This window comes from Diabrotica undecimpunctata, unplaced genomic scaffold, assembly GCF_040954645.1.
Source record: "Diabrotica undecimpunctata isolate CICGRU unplaced genomic scaffold, icDiaUnde3 ctg00002066.1, whole genome shotgun sequence".
Classification (NCBI taxonomy): domain Eukaryota; kingdom Metazoa; phylum Arthropoda; class Insecta; order Coleoptera; family Chrysomelidae; genus Diabrotica; species Diabrotica undecimpunctata.
In genome coordinates this window covers 1-14,428 of record NW_027313119.1, presented here as the reverse complement: position 1 = coordinate 14,428, position 14,428 = coordinate 1, and the positions used below count along the sequence as shown (strand labels likewise).

At 34.3% G+C, this 14,428-nt stretch overlaps 1 protein-coding gene across 1 annotated transcript; it reads right to left on the bottom strand.

Annotated features, from left to right (window-relative positions):
- Positions 1–208: 208 nt before the first annotated feature.
- Positions 209–11,582, bottom strand: LOC140431819 (aminomethyltransferase, mitochondrial-like; the record flags this gene model as incomplete). The annotated part of the gene is made up of 4 exons (XM_072519697.1): positions 209–482; positions 4,399–4,568; positions 7,926–8,054; positions 11,383–11,582. Coding segments are annotated over 4 exons (753 nt in total), but the record flags the coding sequence as incomplete, so codon positions are not given.
- Between the last annotated feature and the right edge of the window lie 2,846 nt (positions 11,583–14,428).

Sequence of the window (14,428 nt, the reverse complement as noted above, 5' to 3'; positions counted from 1 at the left end):
AACTTTTGGACATATGTGTACATATATATCTGCTATATTATATTTATAATATAGCTATGTCGTTAATTATAAAGTTCTCACCCAGATTAATGAAGTAAAATTAATTTTATTACTTTTACAAAATTTAGAATCCAATATTTCTCATTATTGTATTTAGTCACAAAGTCAGGTATTTTCAAATAGGAAACAAAAACATTTACAGAAAAACTTTACAATGATAAAAAATATTTATTTTGGTTTATTATAATAATTAGCTTTTACAAAAGGCATTTTAGAAATAACGGCTTCATATATTTTGTCTCTTATCTTCAAATTCACTTGTGTGCCAACTTTACTATGACTGGTGGGTACGTAACCCATGGCGATATTTTTCCCCAGGCTAGGAGAGGGACAGCCAGATGTTATTTTACCCAATTCTTCACCTTCTTTGGATAATATAATAGCTCCTTGGCGAGCTGGTGGTCCGGATTGTGATATTAAACCTACAGAACAAGATAAAAATGTTAAAATTACTTAAAGACAACTATTCTAAAAATGTTTGGTTAAATGATGATTGGGAACCATTTTTTAGTCCTGATTCTTCTTTTTTTGGTTGCCGCAAACATTCACAACACAGTATAACTTATTTTATTTAACAAAACTTGTAAAAAAAATATAAAGGATGCAAGTATCAACACCACGCGTATTAATATATTTGGCTATGCGAACAAACTAGATACCGTCGGTCCAAATATAAATAAAGTAAAAGAATGTTTTTCAGCCTTAAAAAAGCAACCAAGAAGATGGGATTATTAATTTTTATATTAAAAACAAAATATATGGCAAAAAGTATAGTGTCAAGAAGGCATCCTGAAAATTGAATATAACGGTAGGAAGAAAGTGCATGAATTTATCTAGGGTGAGATTATGTAGGCAAACTGGTTAGGGTAGATAACGATAATCCCTCTGTTAACGTCTCTCTGTCTACTGTAACGACGTTACAGTCGAAATATGAGACTTAATATATATAACTCCGATCCTTAAGTAACTAGGCAGTACTGATACGAGACCACAATAATATTTTTCCCCAGATCTGGGAAAAAATTAGGCATTTATCATCATTTTTATAATAGTAAATTTTGTAGATTAATTCAATTTTTCCCTAGATTCTGACAAAATGTTAAAAAGAATTTCAAGGTTCATTCTGGTCATTTCTGGCTCTTTTTGTGGTAAGGGTAGAACAGCTCGTCAGATCGTGACGTATGAGAGGAAAGATCGTAACTCAAGAAGTAAATAATGAAGGGTAGCATCTAAATAACTTACCGTACAGAATTTAACGAATAGAATTGAATGCATTGGATACGTATTTGTCCCAACATATGCGGCAGAAACGTGAACAATGAAAAAAAAAAGGATGAGAAAATAATACAGTGGTTTGAAATAAAGGTATTGAGTACGATACAGGATACGATAAATGATGCAAAAAGTGTAACGACTGGAAACATATGCCATTGACACAGAACTGAAGATGTACGCTGAGTAGCAGAGAAGGTGAATTTGAGCTACGTGAGTTGGATTAATGAGCGTGTGTGATACCATAATCAAACGTTACAATTTGATTGCATTACATGTGAGTTTTACTGTCATTTTAATATCAACTACTTTTAGAACTTAATTTTAGTATTTAACACTAGATTGTGTGATCAAACATATTTTTAACGTATTTCTTTTTACATTTTCAATATCTTTTCTGTAGTTAATATTATGAAAAAAAAATATCCCTCAATCGTTGACGTTCTATAAAAAATCGAACATCGTAATTATCAACTTTTCAGGTAATAAAACCGCAAACAATGAAAATTCACTTCTTCATCCCAGATTAAATCAACCGTTAAAAGTATTTTATGCCATACTAGTTTATTATTGTGTTTTTATTGTTTAGTTACCAACTACGTAATAGTGTACCCTATTGTGTTTATGCCCCCGCGGGCATAAAGTGTACTTTATGGCCCGCACAGTTTCACTAATGTGTTATGGTTTTCTGTCATCCAGTGCTGTAATTTTTCATATTACTTGTCGTAGGCATCTCTTGACTTATGTGGTAGTAACATTTGCGTTGCTTTTTCGCTTTTTTTTTAAATTTGGTTAGGAATCTCAAAAATATCTTTTTTCGGTTTTCACGGTTTTAGTTTGACACGTTTGACAGCATTTCCGTAGCGTATCAACATAACACGGATGCTAGAATGTCTACTATCAAAATGAAATCGAATTTTCGGATTTTTTAGAACATATTTATTTGTAGATGCAATAACGAACTAGTATGACATAAAAGTTTGTATGCACCGCGGGTATTAATAGATGTATATGCCATCGGGCCAGAGGCCCTCGGGTTTGTAACATCGTCGCCCTCTGGGCATAAACATCTATTTAATACCCTTGGTACATAAATAACTATTGAAACTAAAAGATTATATAAAAGATTATATATTAAGGATTATAAAAGATTCTGGGAATAGAAAGGGTAAAAGTAGGTTATACATCCTGCCGAGTGATAGAAGCAAAGATAGAAATACCGAAAGTAGGAGATGCCTCGCCTTTGGACACAAACAATGGTAATATAAGAGGTAGAATAGAAGAGGTTGTTGGTTCCGATGCGGTAAAGAGGGTCACATAGTTTTGGACTGTAAGAGATAAACAACCAGATGCTTCTTGCGATATACCCGGGCATGGGGTGAATACAAGAAGATGCCCAAAGTTCAACTAATTGGTTGAAAGAAAAAGTCATTGAGGACTTGTCTCAGAGAGAGAATGCGTGAGTGAAAACAGTACGAAAGAGACTGCTAAAAAAGTCCGAGGCTGAGAAAACACAAACACAGAAAACAAGATCAGAGAGCTGAGAACGGATTGTGGATACAACTGGGAGGGTTGGTGTACGTATCTACGTGTGCACGAAATTAAGGCGAAGGGATATGTAATCGTCCAGATGGAAAGTGTGCATCTGGTCTGCTGTTACATTTCTCCAAACGTGGGGCAGTGAGCAAGTACAAGGGGAAGATGGATGAGACCATGCATGAAGTGGTGCACGGTGGGAGAATGCGTGGTGCTGAAAGACTTTAACGCAAAAGCAGCGAAGTGAGTATCCCCATCACGGACACTCGCGACAGGATACTGACTAACTGGGTGGGTACTCTGGATCTGTGGGAACTGAACACAGATCTGGAGCTCACGTTTGTCAGGAGAGGTATGAGTACATACATTCACGTGATCATGGCGATACAAAGAATAGCGTCGAAAGCAAAAGACTGGAAAATTTTGTCAGACTACACCGGAACGGAGCATCAGTACATCGAATTCTCGATAACCGAAGCGGGAATGACTAACCCGGACTAGCATGCATCTGGAACATCGGGGGCAAAAGCGGTGACGGGAATGACCGGAAAGTGTACCAGTAATTGATTAATATATGATTAAATAGAGAGTGAGCATGATGCAGGGCTAATCACCAGCGGTAGAAAATCTAAAGAATAAACAAGCGATGGAAGAAAACAGCGTAGAGCGCCAATATGTAAACAGGATGCCACACTGGTGAAATGCGGATATCGAGGTACTGAGAAATAAATGCATGAATATGAGAAGAAGGTTAACGAGCGCAAGGGGCAGAGCAGGGATTAACTCTGATGTAGTCGAGCAGGTTGAAAAAGAGTACCTCGCACGGAAGATGGAACTTTCCAGAAACATTCGTACAGACAAAGGAGGTACTGAAAAAACTGTGAAAAGCTATGAGGGCATCTAAAAAATGTCTCTGGATACTATCGACAGATGACGTAGAGTATGGAGAGACGAGGGAGCTCAGCGGGCTGTACCCTTTACCATGGATAAACTTCTCAATGTACTGGGCACACTCAAGACGCTCAGGTCCCAAGAACTGGATCAGATACCGCTTGATGCGTTAAAGGTCTAGGACAGACCTTTTCTGAGTCTTGGAGGACTTCGAGGATAGTACTGCTCCTCAAAGCTGGAGAAAAGTATCACCTCATCTACCTTCTTCCGTGTATCAGTAAGCTGTATTAAAGGATGCTACGAGGACGTATCGATGATATAATTTAAAGATCAGAAAGCTTTTCCCGAGGAAATTTAGTTTTTGCAATAGGTAAAATAGTTTTTGCGAAAGGTACGATTAATATAATCGTGTGTGTATTCGCTTCGAAAATACAAAAGATTATAAAGAACTTTTTTTATAACAAAAACTAAGCGCAAAGTGTAAATAAAGTAAATAACAGATATTTTATTTTAAATTTTCTTTCTTTTATCATTAATGCTCTTTTATCTTTTAATGAGTATATTATGATGTTTCAAACTCCACTTAATGCGGAAGAGCCGCGGAAATAGAAAAATTTTAGAAAAATGTGTTTAAGTTACCTATTCTTTTAATTGATGATCCTTCTTTAATTTGCTTAAGAATGATATCTGCTCCAGGAAAATTTTTCAATTCTCTTCTCTTCTTTGCAACCAGCCACGTTAAAGCTCCCTGTATTGGAGTAGTGTATTCGTTTATATCATTGCCATACAAGCATAAACCAGCTTCTAATCTATAAATCAAAGAATGAAAATATAAATAGACTAAGTATTATATATGAGATATACCTATGCTTGAAGAAAGACTGTAGCAAGTATTAATCAACGAAACAAAGAAATCTTATTAAAATCCGAATGGTTATGCAATTCAACAAGGTCCGTCTTTAGTTTAGGGGCACTGAGGTCTATTTCTAAGGCTGTTGTAAAAATAAGCAGTGAAGATTTTCTTTCAGTTTTACACTATTATCATAAATCTTTTTATACATTAGTTACAAAAATTCTTTAAATGTGTGACCTGTCGATGAATCTCAGCGATTATTTTCTCTTTGTAAAAAATAACGTTTTTCTGTGCCAACCATTCCTAGATTCTTCTACTATAAACATACAATGCGTGGTTAAGCTAAAATATTTAATCCTCGTTTCAGGTATACATTTACTACCAGGTCAAGTAGCCTTCGTAAACAGTTGCTCTGTAATTTCAGACAATATGTTCGACCGCTCCTCTACATTTTCGCAGAATCTGCACGTTTATCACTTTGCCCATTTTACAGACATTATATTTTATGAGTCTTCGGTGCGCGGTGATAATGCATATGATTAATCTAAGTTTAATCTTCTAAAGCTGTAAGAGTACTATTGTGTAGTGAGGCAAAAGTTTTTAAAACCCATTTACTTGCCTTTGGTCTAAAATATTTTTCCAGTGGGTACACTAAGGTCCATTTTCCATTTTCAGACATTTTACACTGAAAGGCTGTTTGGTATAACGCAGGATGGTTCTCGTTTGGAAAAAAAGAATATTGGCTCTTTTCTTTTCGAGGCTAGCAGCAATCCTGTTCGTTACCAGCAATTTCTTTATGCTCTGGAGTCCATAATAACGTTGTGCTTTGTCAATTGCTTAAAGGACTGTTTGCAGTTCCAAGCTGTTAAGAACCCGTAAGTTGTAGACTTCAGTCTTCAGTGCAGTTTGTCTTTAAGGCAATGTCGCAAAATAATTTTCATAATATATTTTCAATCCTAAAATAATAATTATGCTTCCGAGACTTACGATAACAAAACTGGTTGCAATATTATATTAAATAAAATATTGTAACAAATATAAATTGACAGCAATATTGACAGCAAGTTTTTGCCGCCTCTATTGTTTTCTTACAAATCTTTTGAGCATTGGCATGTTGTGTTCTCTCGCTTTTTCTATTATCTATCTCGTGTTCAGTATCTGCTCCCGCGTTCCTTTTCCTAGTACGAATGCGCATTGTTCTTCGGCTATTGGATTTTGTTTGCATAAGGAATAAGGGCAATAGGTCTGTAATTGCTGCATACAGTTGGTGATACTTTTTTATGGATAGGGATAAAGGTTGATTCGCACCACTCATCAGGCTATTTACCTGTGATCCATATCATGTTGCACATATCCAGTATTACATCTACGCCAATCTCGCCCGTTGCTTTTAGACTCTCCGCTAGTATGCCATCGATCCCCGGGGATTTTTTGTTTCTTAGTCGGTTGAGAGCCTTCTCTACTTCTACTTGTAAGATTATTGGTTCTGGTATCTTTTGAAGTTTCTTTATATAATTCTGTACCACATACATACTAATACTTATTGTATCAGAATCGTATTACGAGCTTATTCCTGGTATTCCTTATACTTTATTGGCAAAAGAATTTTGATGCCATTATTGGATATAATGTAATATCATTATATCCAATTTCTTACATAATAAAACTGCTGACTCTCTTAAAAATACTGAGAATAAAGAATAAGTCTTATATTTTAAAATATGACTGAGGCAAATGAATTTCATTCAAGGGAAGAAATTATCTAACGTAACAAAGAAAATATTTCTAGTTTTAACCCGTTAAAAACAGCTACCGATTTAGAAGACGAAGAAAGATCAAATAAAGAGTTTATTTTTAATTATATTATGAAAAAGACAGTCAAGATTTGATTTCACATACAAAGCGTCTATGTATCTGTTTCTACGTATTTAATAAGGCTCATCAGAACAGATATTCATAGGCGTTCTCAACGTGAAAAATAAATCTTTCCTGTCTTTAAGAAGCAACACTAAAATGGCTTCGAAACGGACGCAATAGCGACATCTGATAATAAATCCGTAAAATAGTTTCGAAACACAATTCAGATTTCTACCTTAATCTGAGCCTTCTAAAAATTGCGAACGCCTATGAATATCTGTTCTGATGAGCCTTATTAAGACGAAATACGTATAAACAGATACATAGACGCTTTGTACGTGAAATCAAATATTGACTGTCTTTTTCATTTTATTCGGATCCACTCTGTATGAGTACAAGAAATCAATTCGCTAATGATTTCTGCTTAGTTGAGGAGACATGTCATGGAATGCAAATTTTAGATTCCCTATGTCTCTATTAACATCTTTATCTTTATCAACGACTGCTTTGCCTTGCAATTTTTAGAAGGCTCAGATTAAGGTAGAAATCTGAATTGTGTTTCGATACTATTTTACGGATCTATTATCAGATGTCGCTATCGCGACTGTTTCGAAGCCATTTTAGGGTTGCTTCTTAAAGACAGGAAAGATTTATTTTTCACGTTGAGAACGCCTATGAATAGCTGTTCTGATGAGCCTTATTAAGGCGAAATACGTATAAACAGATACATAGATGCTTTGTACGTGAAATCAAATCTTGACTGTCTTTTTCATTTTATTCGGATCTACTCTGTATGAGTACAAGAAACCAATTCGCTAATGATTTCTGCTTAGTTGAGGAGACATGTCGTGGAATGCAAATTTTAGATTCCCCATGTCTCTATTAACATCTTTATCAACGTCTGCTTTGCCTTGCAATTTTTAGAAAGCTCAGATTAAGGCAGAAATCTGAATTGTATTTCGAAACTATTTTACGGATTTATTATCAGATGTCGCTATTGCGTCCGTTTCGAAGCCATTTTAGTGTTGCTTCTTAAAGACAGGAAAGATTTATTTTTCACGTTGAGAACGCCTATGAATATCTGTTCTGATGAGCCTTATTAAGGCGAAATACGTATAAACAGATACATAGACGCTTTGTACGTGAAATCAAATCTTGACTGTCTTTTTCATTTTATTCGGATCTACTCTGTATGAGTACAAGAAACCAATTCGCTAATGATTTCTGCTTAGTTGAGGACACATTTCGTGGAATGCAAATTTTAGATTCCCCATGTCTCTATTAACATCTTTATCAACGTCTGCTTTGCCTTCCAATTTTTAGAAGGCTCAGATTAAGGCAGAAATCTGAATTGTGTTTCGAAACTATTTTACGGATTTTTAATTATAGTTTATTCCTCATGTATTATTTAATAGAAATAATTAAATAAATTCAAATATATATTTAAAATATTTACCTTAAAGAATCTCTAGCACCAAGACCAGCCAACTTCACATTACTATTTTCTAATAGGGTTTTGGCCACTTTTACAGTTTCAGAAGCAGGAATTGAAATTTCAAATCCATCTTCTCCTGTATAACCGCACCTAAAAGGTAAACTATGTTTAGATTTGTTCTTATTGTGGTTTTCTTATCTTTCTTACGAACTCCTTAAATTTTTCATCCACGTTTTATACCTGTTTGGAACTCTTACACAAAATGCAACTGACACAGCTCATAACAACTATCATTCATCGAGTAATTGTAGGTGGCAGTACCAACAAAATCTACCATCCATTAATATTTCTGCATGTACAAGTAACTTGTATTGAACACGGAGAACACGAAAGTAACCTCCACGTAGATTGGTTTAGAGTTTATCTGCTAAAGCAATCGGGTGTCACCTGGACGATAGTATGGTGTGATTTATTATCTTTTTTATGTAGAACTGTAGTGATGCATTTATTCTAATTTATTGACTCCTTTTTTTATTTTTTAACCATTTACTACAATTTCTGTAGTTATGATATTTTGTCCGGGTCCGGGTCTTTATTGTTAGCTGTTTTAATTAGAATGATTGCTAGTGTTTCATTCAGAAGACGTCATAGAATATCATCTTCCAATTATAGTTAAATCCATTACAAATAATCTTTTAATTATCGTTAAATTCCATTACATAATAATTACAAGTAAAATGCCTCAAAAAATAAATATCTTCAAAATAATATTAATTTATTTTTTTTTAATTATTTTCTTATTAAATTCCAAAGTACTTGCCGTTTTTGTTTTTGTCTTAAACAGGATGTAATCTATTTCACTTTTTGTTGTTCTTTAGAATATCTAGATCTACTTTCTTTGTAATTTGGTTCTAAATAATACTGAGACGGTTTTCATCCGTCATCAATTTAATTACCACTTTTTCAACTTTTCCAAGTTTGATGTTACAACCACTAATCACACGGGTTCGTTTGTACGTGAGTAATACTTATATCTATATATATTACTTCTTATATAAGTTTATATGAAGCTTACTTCTCACATAAAGATTGAACATAATCATAATCACTTGTAAGTGCAAACATTAAAATTACTTTTAGAGTTATTCTGTTAATTTCTAAGTTAGGCAGAGGACACAATCTGATACTACTTTTTGATATATTTGTGTCCTACGAAACCATTATATATAAAGATTATCGAATCTTAAAATAATGAGGTTTTCATTTTGTCTTCCAATATCTAGTAAACCTTAAAGTAGGTATATCCTATTTAACTCTTAAAATTTCTCCTAAAATTCATAAATATTTTTATCTTTTAATATTTTCGAGATGTCGATGGATTTTATATTATTGAGCTGTGCGACTTTATAATAATATCATCATCATCACTGGCTCGACAACCCTTTTTGGATCTTGGCCTGTTCCAGGATTCTTCTCCATTCTGATCTGTTTCGTCCTTTTTTTCTCCAGTTTTTTATTTTGAAGGTTGTTATATCATTTTCTATTTGTTCTAAGTATCTCAGCTTCGGTCTTCCTCTTGTTCTTTTTCCTACTGGCATCTGTTGGCCTTCTTCCATTATTTCTACATATCCTATCCAACTCAGCCGTCCTATTTTAATGAATGTTATAATATCCGGATCCTGGTATATTTTGTATAGTTCAGAGTTGTATCTTCTTCGCCATATTCCGTTTTCTTTTGTGCCCTTATAAGATTTTTCTTTCCTCTGTGAAAGACGGTGGCTAACAACGTTTTCTCTCCTTTAGTGAGTGTTCAGGTTTCTGAGCCGTATGTGAGTACCGATCTTATTAGGATTTTATATATTTGGCATTTTGTTTTTCTTGCTACTTTATCTGATCTTAGTTGCCTAATTAAGCCATGGTAACATTTATTTGCAATAAATATTTGCCTCTTTACTTCTTTCGCAACGTTATTATCAGACGTGACTAGGGATTCCAAGTATATAAAGTTTTTTACCCCCTCAATGTTGTATTCTCCTATTGTTATATTTTGTGGCTGCCTTATTTCTGCGTTTTTACTTACCTGCATATATTTTGTTTTGGTCTGATTGATTTTAAGACCACTATTTTGTGCAGCTCGTTCTATTTGGTTGTATGCCTCTATCATTTCTCTTCTTGATCTTGCGATTATGTCAACATCATCTGCAAATGCTAGTATTTGCACGCTTTTATTAATGATTGTTCCTCGTGTATTGACTGTTGTGTCCCTCAGTATTTTCTCGAGTACGATGTTGAACAAGATGCATAATAGAGCGTCTCCCTGGCGTAGTCCCTTTTTCACATCTATCGTTTCCGTTAAATCATTTTGTATCCGGATTCTACTTTCTACTTTTAGAGATTCTTTTATCAGTTCTATTAGTTGTGTTGGTATATTAAATTCTTTCATTGCTTTTATTTAGAGTTCTCGGTTTATATTGTCATATGCGCTTTCAAAGTCTATGAAGAGATGATGTGTGTCGATGTTATATTCACTTGTTTTTTCGAGGATTTGTCGCAGAACAAATATCTGGTCTATTGTTGACTTATGTCTACAGAAGCTACTTTGGTATTTGCCAACTATTTTTTCAGCGTGTGGTCTAAGTCTTTCATAAATGACGTTGGACATTATTTTGTATGCTGCATTCAGCAGCGTGATTGCACGGTAGTTTCCACATTCTAACTGATTTCCTTTTTTATGTAATGGTACAATAATACCGCTATTCCACTCCGCTGGTAGCTGTTTATTCGACCATATCTTTGTTATCAATTCATGTATTGTTTTTTGTAGTGCGTCTCCTCCTTCCTTCAGTAACTCCAATGCTATTTGATCCGATCCCGGTGCTTTATTGTTCTTTAATTTGTCTACTGCTGCTCTAATCTCGGCTATTGTTGGTGGAGTCTTTTCTCTGTTGTCTGCTTGGTCTAACGGTATGTCAGGGTTCGTCTCTCTCTCTCCAATCTCCTTCAAGCTTTTCCGTAAAATGTTCTCTCCATCTACTTAGTATCTCTTGCTGTTCTGTCAATACATTACCTTCCTTATCTCTACACATTGTTGTTCTTGGTTTTATAATAATATACCTCCTTAAAAAATAAGACTTGCCGTTTTGGGAGGTTTTTGGCCAAAACAAAACCATGAACAATGTTCTTTAACAACATCGCTTGTAGAATATACCTTAAGCTACACACTCTGTGGCAGATAACTTGAAATGGTCAATCGTATTTTGCATGACTGCCAGGCACTAGAACCTTTCAAGAACTACAAAGTGACTTCAAAACCATATGATAATCGTCCGCCAGACCTATAAAAGCTGTGCAAGTGTATCATGAATAGATGAAAGATGTACAATGAACCAATTTACGCTAAAGTTAAAATTTCACCTAAAAATAATTTAAAAACAATTTAAAATAACTAATTTAAAATTATATAAACCTTTATGTTTACCGAGTTATTCTGCAGCCGCCAACCCCAGCCACGGATGCAGTTGTTGTATTCATAAAATATAATTCCGAAAGCCTCACTTCTGTCAAGTTTTGCAAGGTTTCTGCGGCTTTGGGACCTTGAAGGGCCAGCAAACTTCTCCCACTTGGTTCATAAAATTTTATGTTTATATCGGCGCCAGAATTATTCTTCTTATAAGTATCCTTAAAGAGAAAAATAATAAATTTTAGTTGTTAATTAATTTAATGATTTTTACATAAGAATTGTTAAAAGATATCAAAGAAACAAGAAAGAATTACAGATTATGCTAACACTAAAAACAATAATTATATAAATATTATAATTAAAAATAAATATTAAAATTAAAAATTAAAAATAAAAATAAATATTCAAATAGTTTATGAATTAAAAAATAAAAATACCATAACTACACATTGATTTAAAGCAAAAGGAGTAAAAGTTACGCTATCATGCTAATTCCATCTAGGATCATGGAATCCAGGAGGGCTAAAAACAAATATTATCATTCTGGACGAATTCATCAACAGACTAGAGTTGGATTTCATAGCAATACAAGAAACGAACCTGAAGGAAAACATATGAATGAAAATTCCAGGATATGACATTTACAGACACGATATCAGAATAAACTCAGGACACACAAAATATACTCAAGCACCAAATAGTAGGGTATCGACCTAAAGAATGAAAAGAGAAACATGAAAAGATAGTTACATAGTAGGAAACGAGACTGAATGGTTTGGAATGGCGCACTAGTTACAATCGCATAATTAATTAAATAGCAAAGGTAGATCTAGGAAAAGGAAAGAAAATGCAAAAACACGAGGCATATGAGGGTATGGTATATACACCTGGGAATACATGCCTTACCCCTATTTTAAATACTACTAGTTCACATCACTTAATCAACTTTTATCTGAGTTTTAGGTTATCCAAAAACGGAAAGCAATTTCCACAAGTACTCCAGATGGAGCAAACGCGATTTCTGAGCATTGAGGGCATGGATCGTGTGATACTGGCTTGGTATCCAGACCCTCCGAATAGTTGGCTGGTGAAGTAATCAAACATCGTTTGCCAAGTCCGCAGCTGATCGTCCGGCACACACAAAACCCCAGTGCAGAGAGCCAGTGATCAAGATTAAAACCTAAGGTCACTGGCTCGATGGAGGGACACACATTTGGAGAAGAAACAATTCTAGAGGTTTAACAAAAAGAACGGTAAACCAGGGAGAAAGGGATACAATTCTACAAATACTAAAGCGGTATCCCCGCAAAAATGGCTTCTCAGATGCCTCATTTCGAAGGCATCCAAGATAAAAAAAAGAGTAAAGATTCTCCAATGTTATATTTGCGATTGGGGAGAGTTAGAGGTAGCTTTCCACGAGGTGTGGCCTCTTTGAACTTCTCAGTCCAGGAATCTCGCGTCTCCTGGAGCTAAGACTTACTTTGACGTATGTGTGTGTGTGTGTGTGTGTGTGTGTGTGTGTGTGTGTGTGTGTGTATGTCTGTATGTGTATATGTAACAAATTTGAGACAAATTTCGCCTGCGTTCTGGACTTCGTTAAAAGTAAAATGAAGTCCTAAACTTTTTTCTCTTAGTGTGGTTTTAAAACTTGATATTTCTGATTCGTCCACAGAAACTTGTTTGCAACTCATCTGGAGAAACCCCAATGCATATCGAATTTTAATATCAAGCTAGCTGTCACCAGCACATGAATTGTACTTTTTTCTTAAATTTTATTACAAAAAAATGTCACCTTTTCTTCTAAAATTGTATCTGGTGTTAGAGTGCTCCTACTTTTTTGTTGTTGAAATCAAACATATAATGCTTACTCAACAATCGGTAATTCACTACTTCCTTAAAACCTACTATTTTCCGGTTCATTTACGACTTATTTTATAAACTTTTCAATTTTACCTTTTCGTTTCACTAAGTCATTTAGTATATAGGTTACCCTACTCCGTATATCTTACATAAAACAGTACGTGTTTCACCACGCTCTTGTCAATGAATTATGGACTATTGATTATTTGGTGTAGGTGATAAAAATAGAAAAAAAATAACAATATGAAATATTTATATAACACAAAATAACAATATTTAGTGGAAATGCATACTAAAGTGGGTCGATTTTGTAAAAATTTTTTTTTTCAAATTTTATAGGTGGGTAGGTTTTAAAAGTTGCACAATACTGAATTGTTTGAGATAATGCTTTTACCTGCGTTTGAAATGTCAGATTTTTCAGTTTTTTTTTATGATTTTTAAAGGGTAAAATAAAATTTAAACAAGCTGTTTAAAAAGAAACAATATTAATATTAATAAAACATACATTTTTGACAAATCCAGAAAAAAAAAATAGGTACACCAAATATAAGACTTAAGTAAAAAAAATATAGTAAACTGAGAAAAATTGCAATGTTAACACTTAAATTCAGCTTTACAATCAAAAGATGGCATAAGACTTCTAGACTCGAGTGTGGTACGAATTAATCCACCACGAGCCTTTTCACCTGCTACAGTGATAGATGCCTCAGTTACCAATTTTACGCAACGTTCAACTGCTTGAGTATGGCAGGGAAATTTTGAAAATTCTATTTTAATTGAACATATGTTTGACAACATATCCACAAGAATTGAGTCGGTAACGTCTCCTAGTAAGGGAGGTGAAGTTACTAGTAAATCGGCCCAGTGCATCATTTCAATGTAGTCTGTTACATTGCAATTTAGTTTCGGAACTTACACATTCTCTCCATGTGCCCAAAGTCTCCCAGGCCTCCTCTAATATATATATATATATATATATATATATATATATATATATATATATATATATATATATATGAAAATCACTAAGTTCTCGGGAAGAACCGCGTTGAGAATTTAAAACTCGACGTTTCGGCACCCGTGTTGGAGCCATTTTCAAGAGTGATGATACGGTTCCGTTCGAGTTCGGGGTCTCAATCTGCCTACTCCCCTCACTCGAGACGTACCAGTATCGTGTTCTGTATCAATACTCTGAGATAGCGCG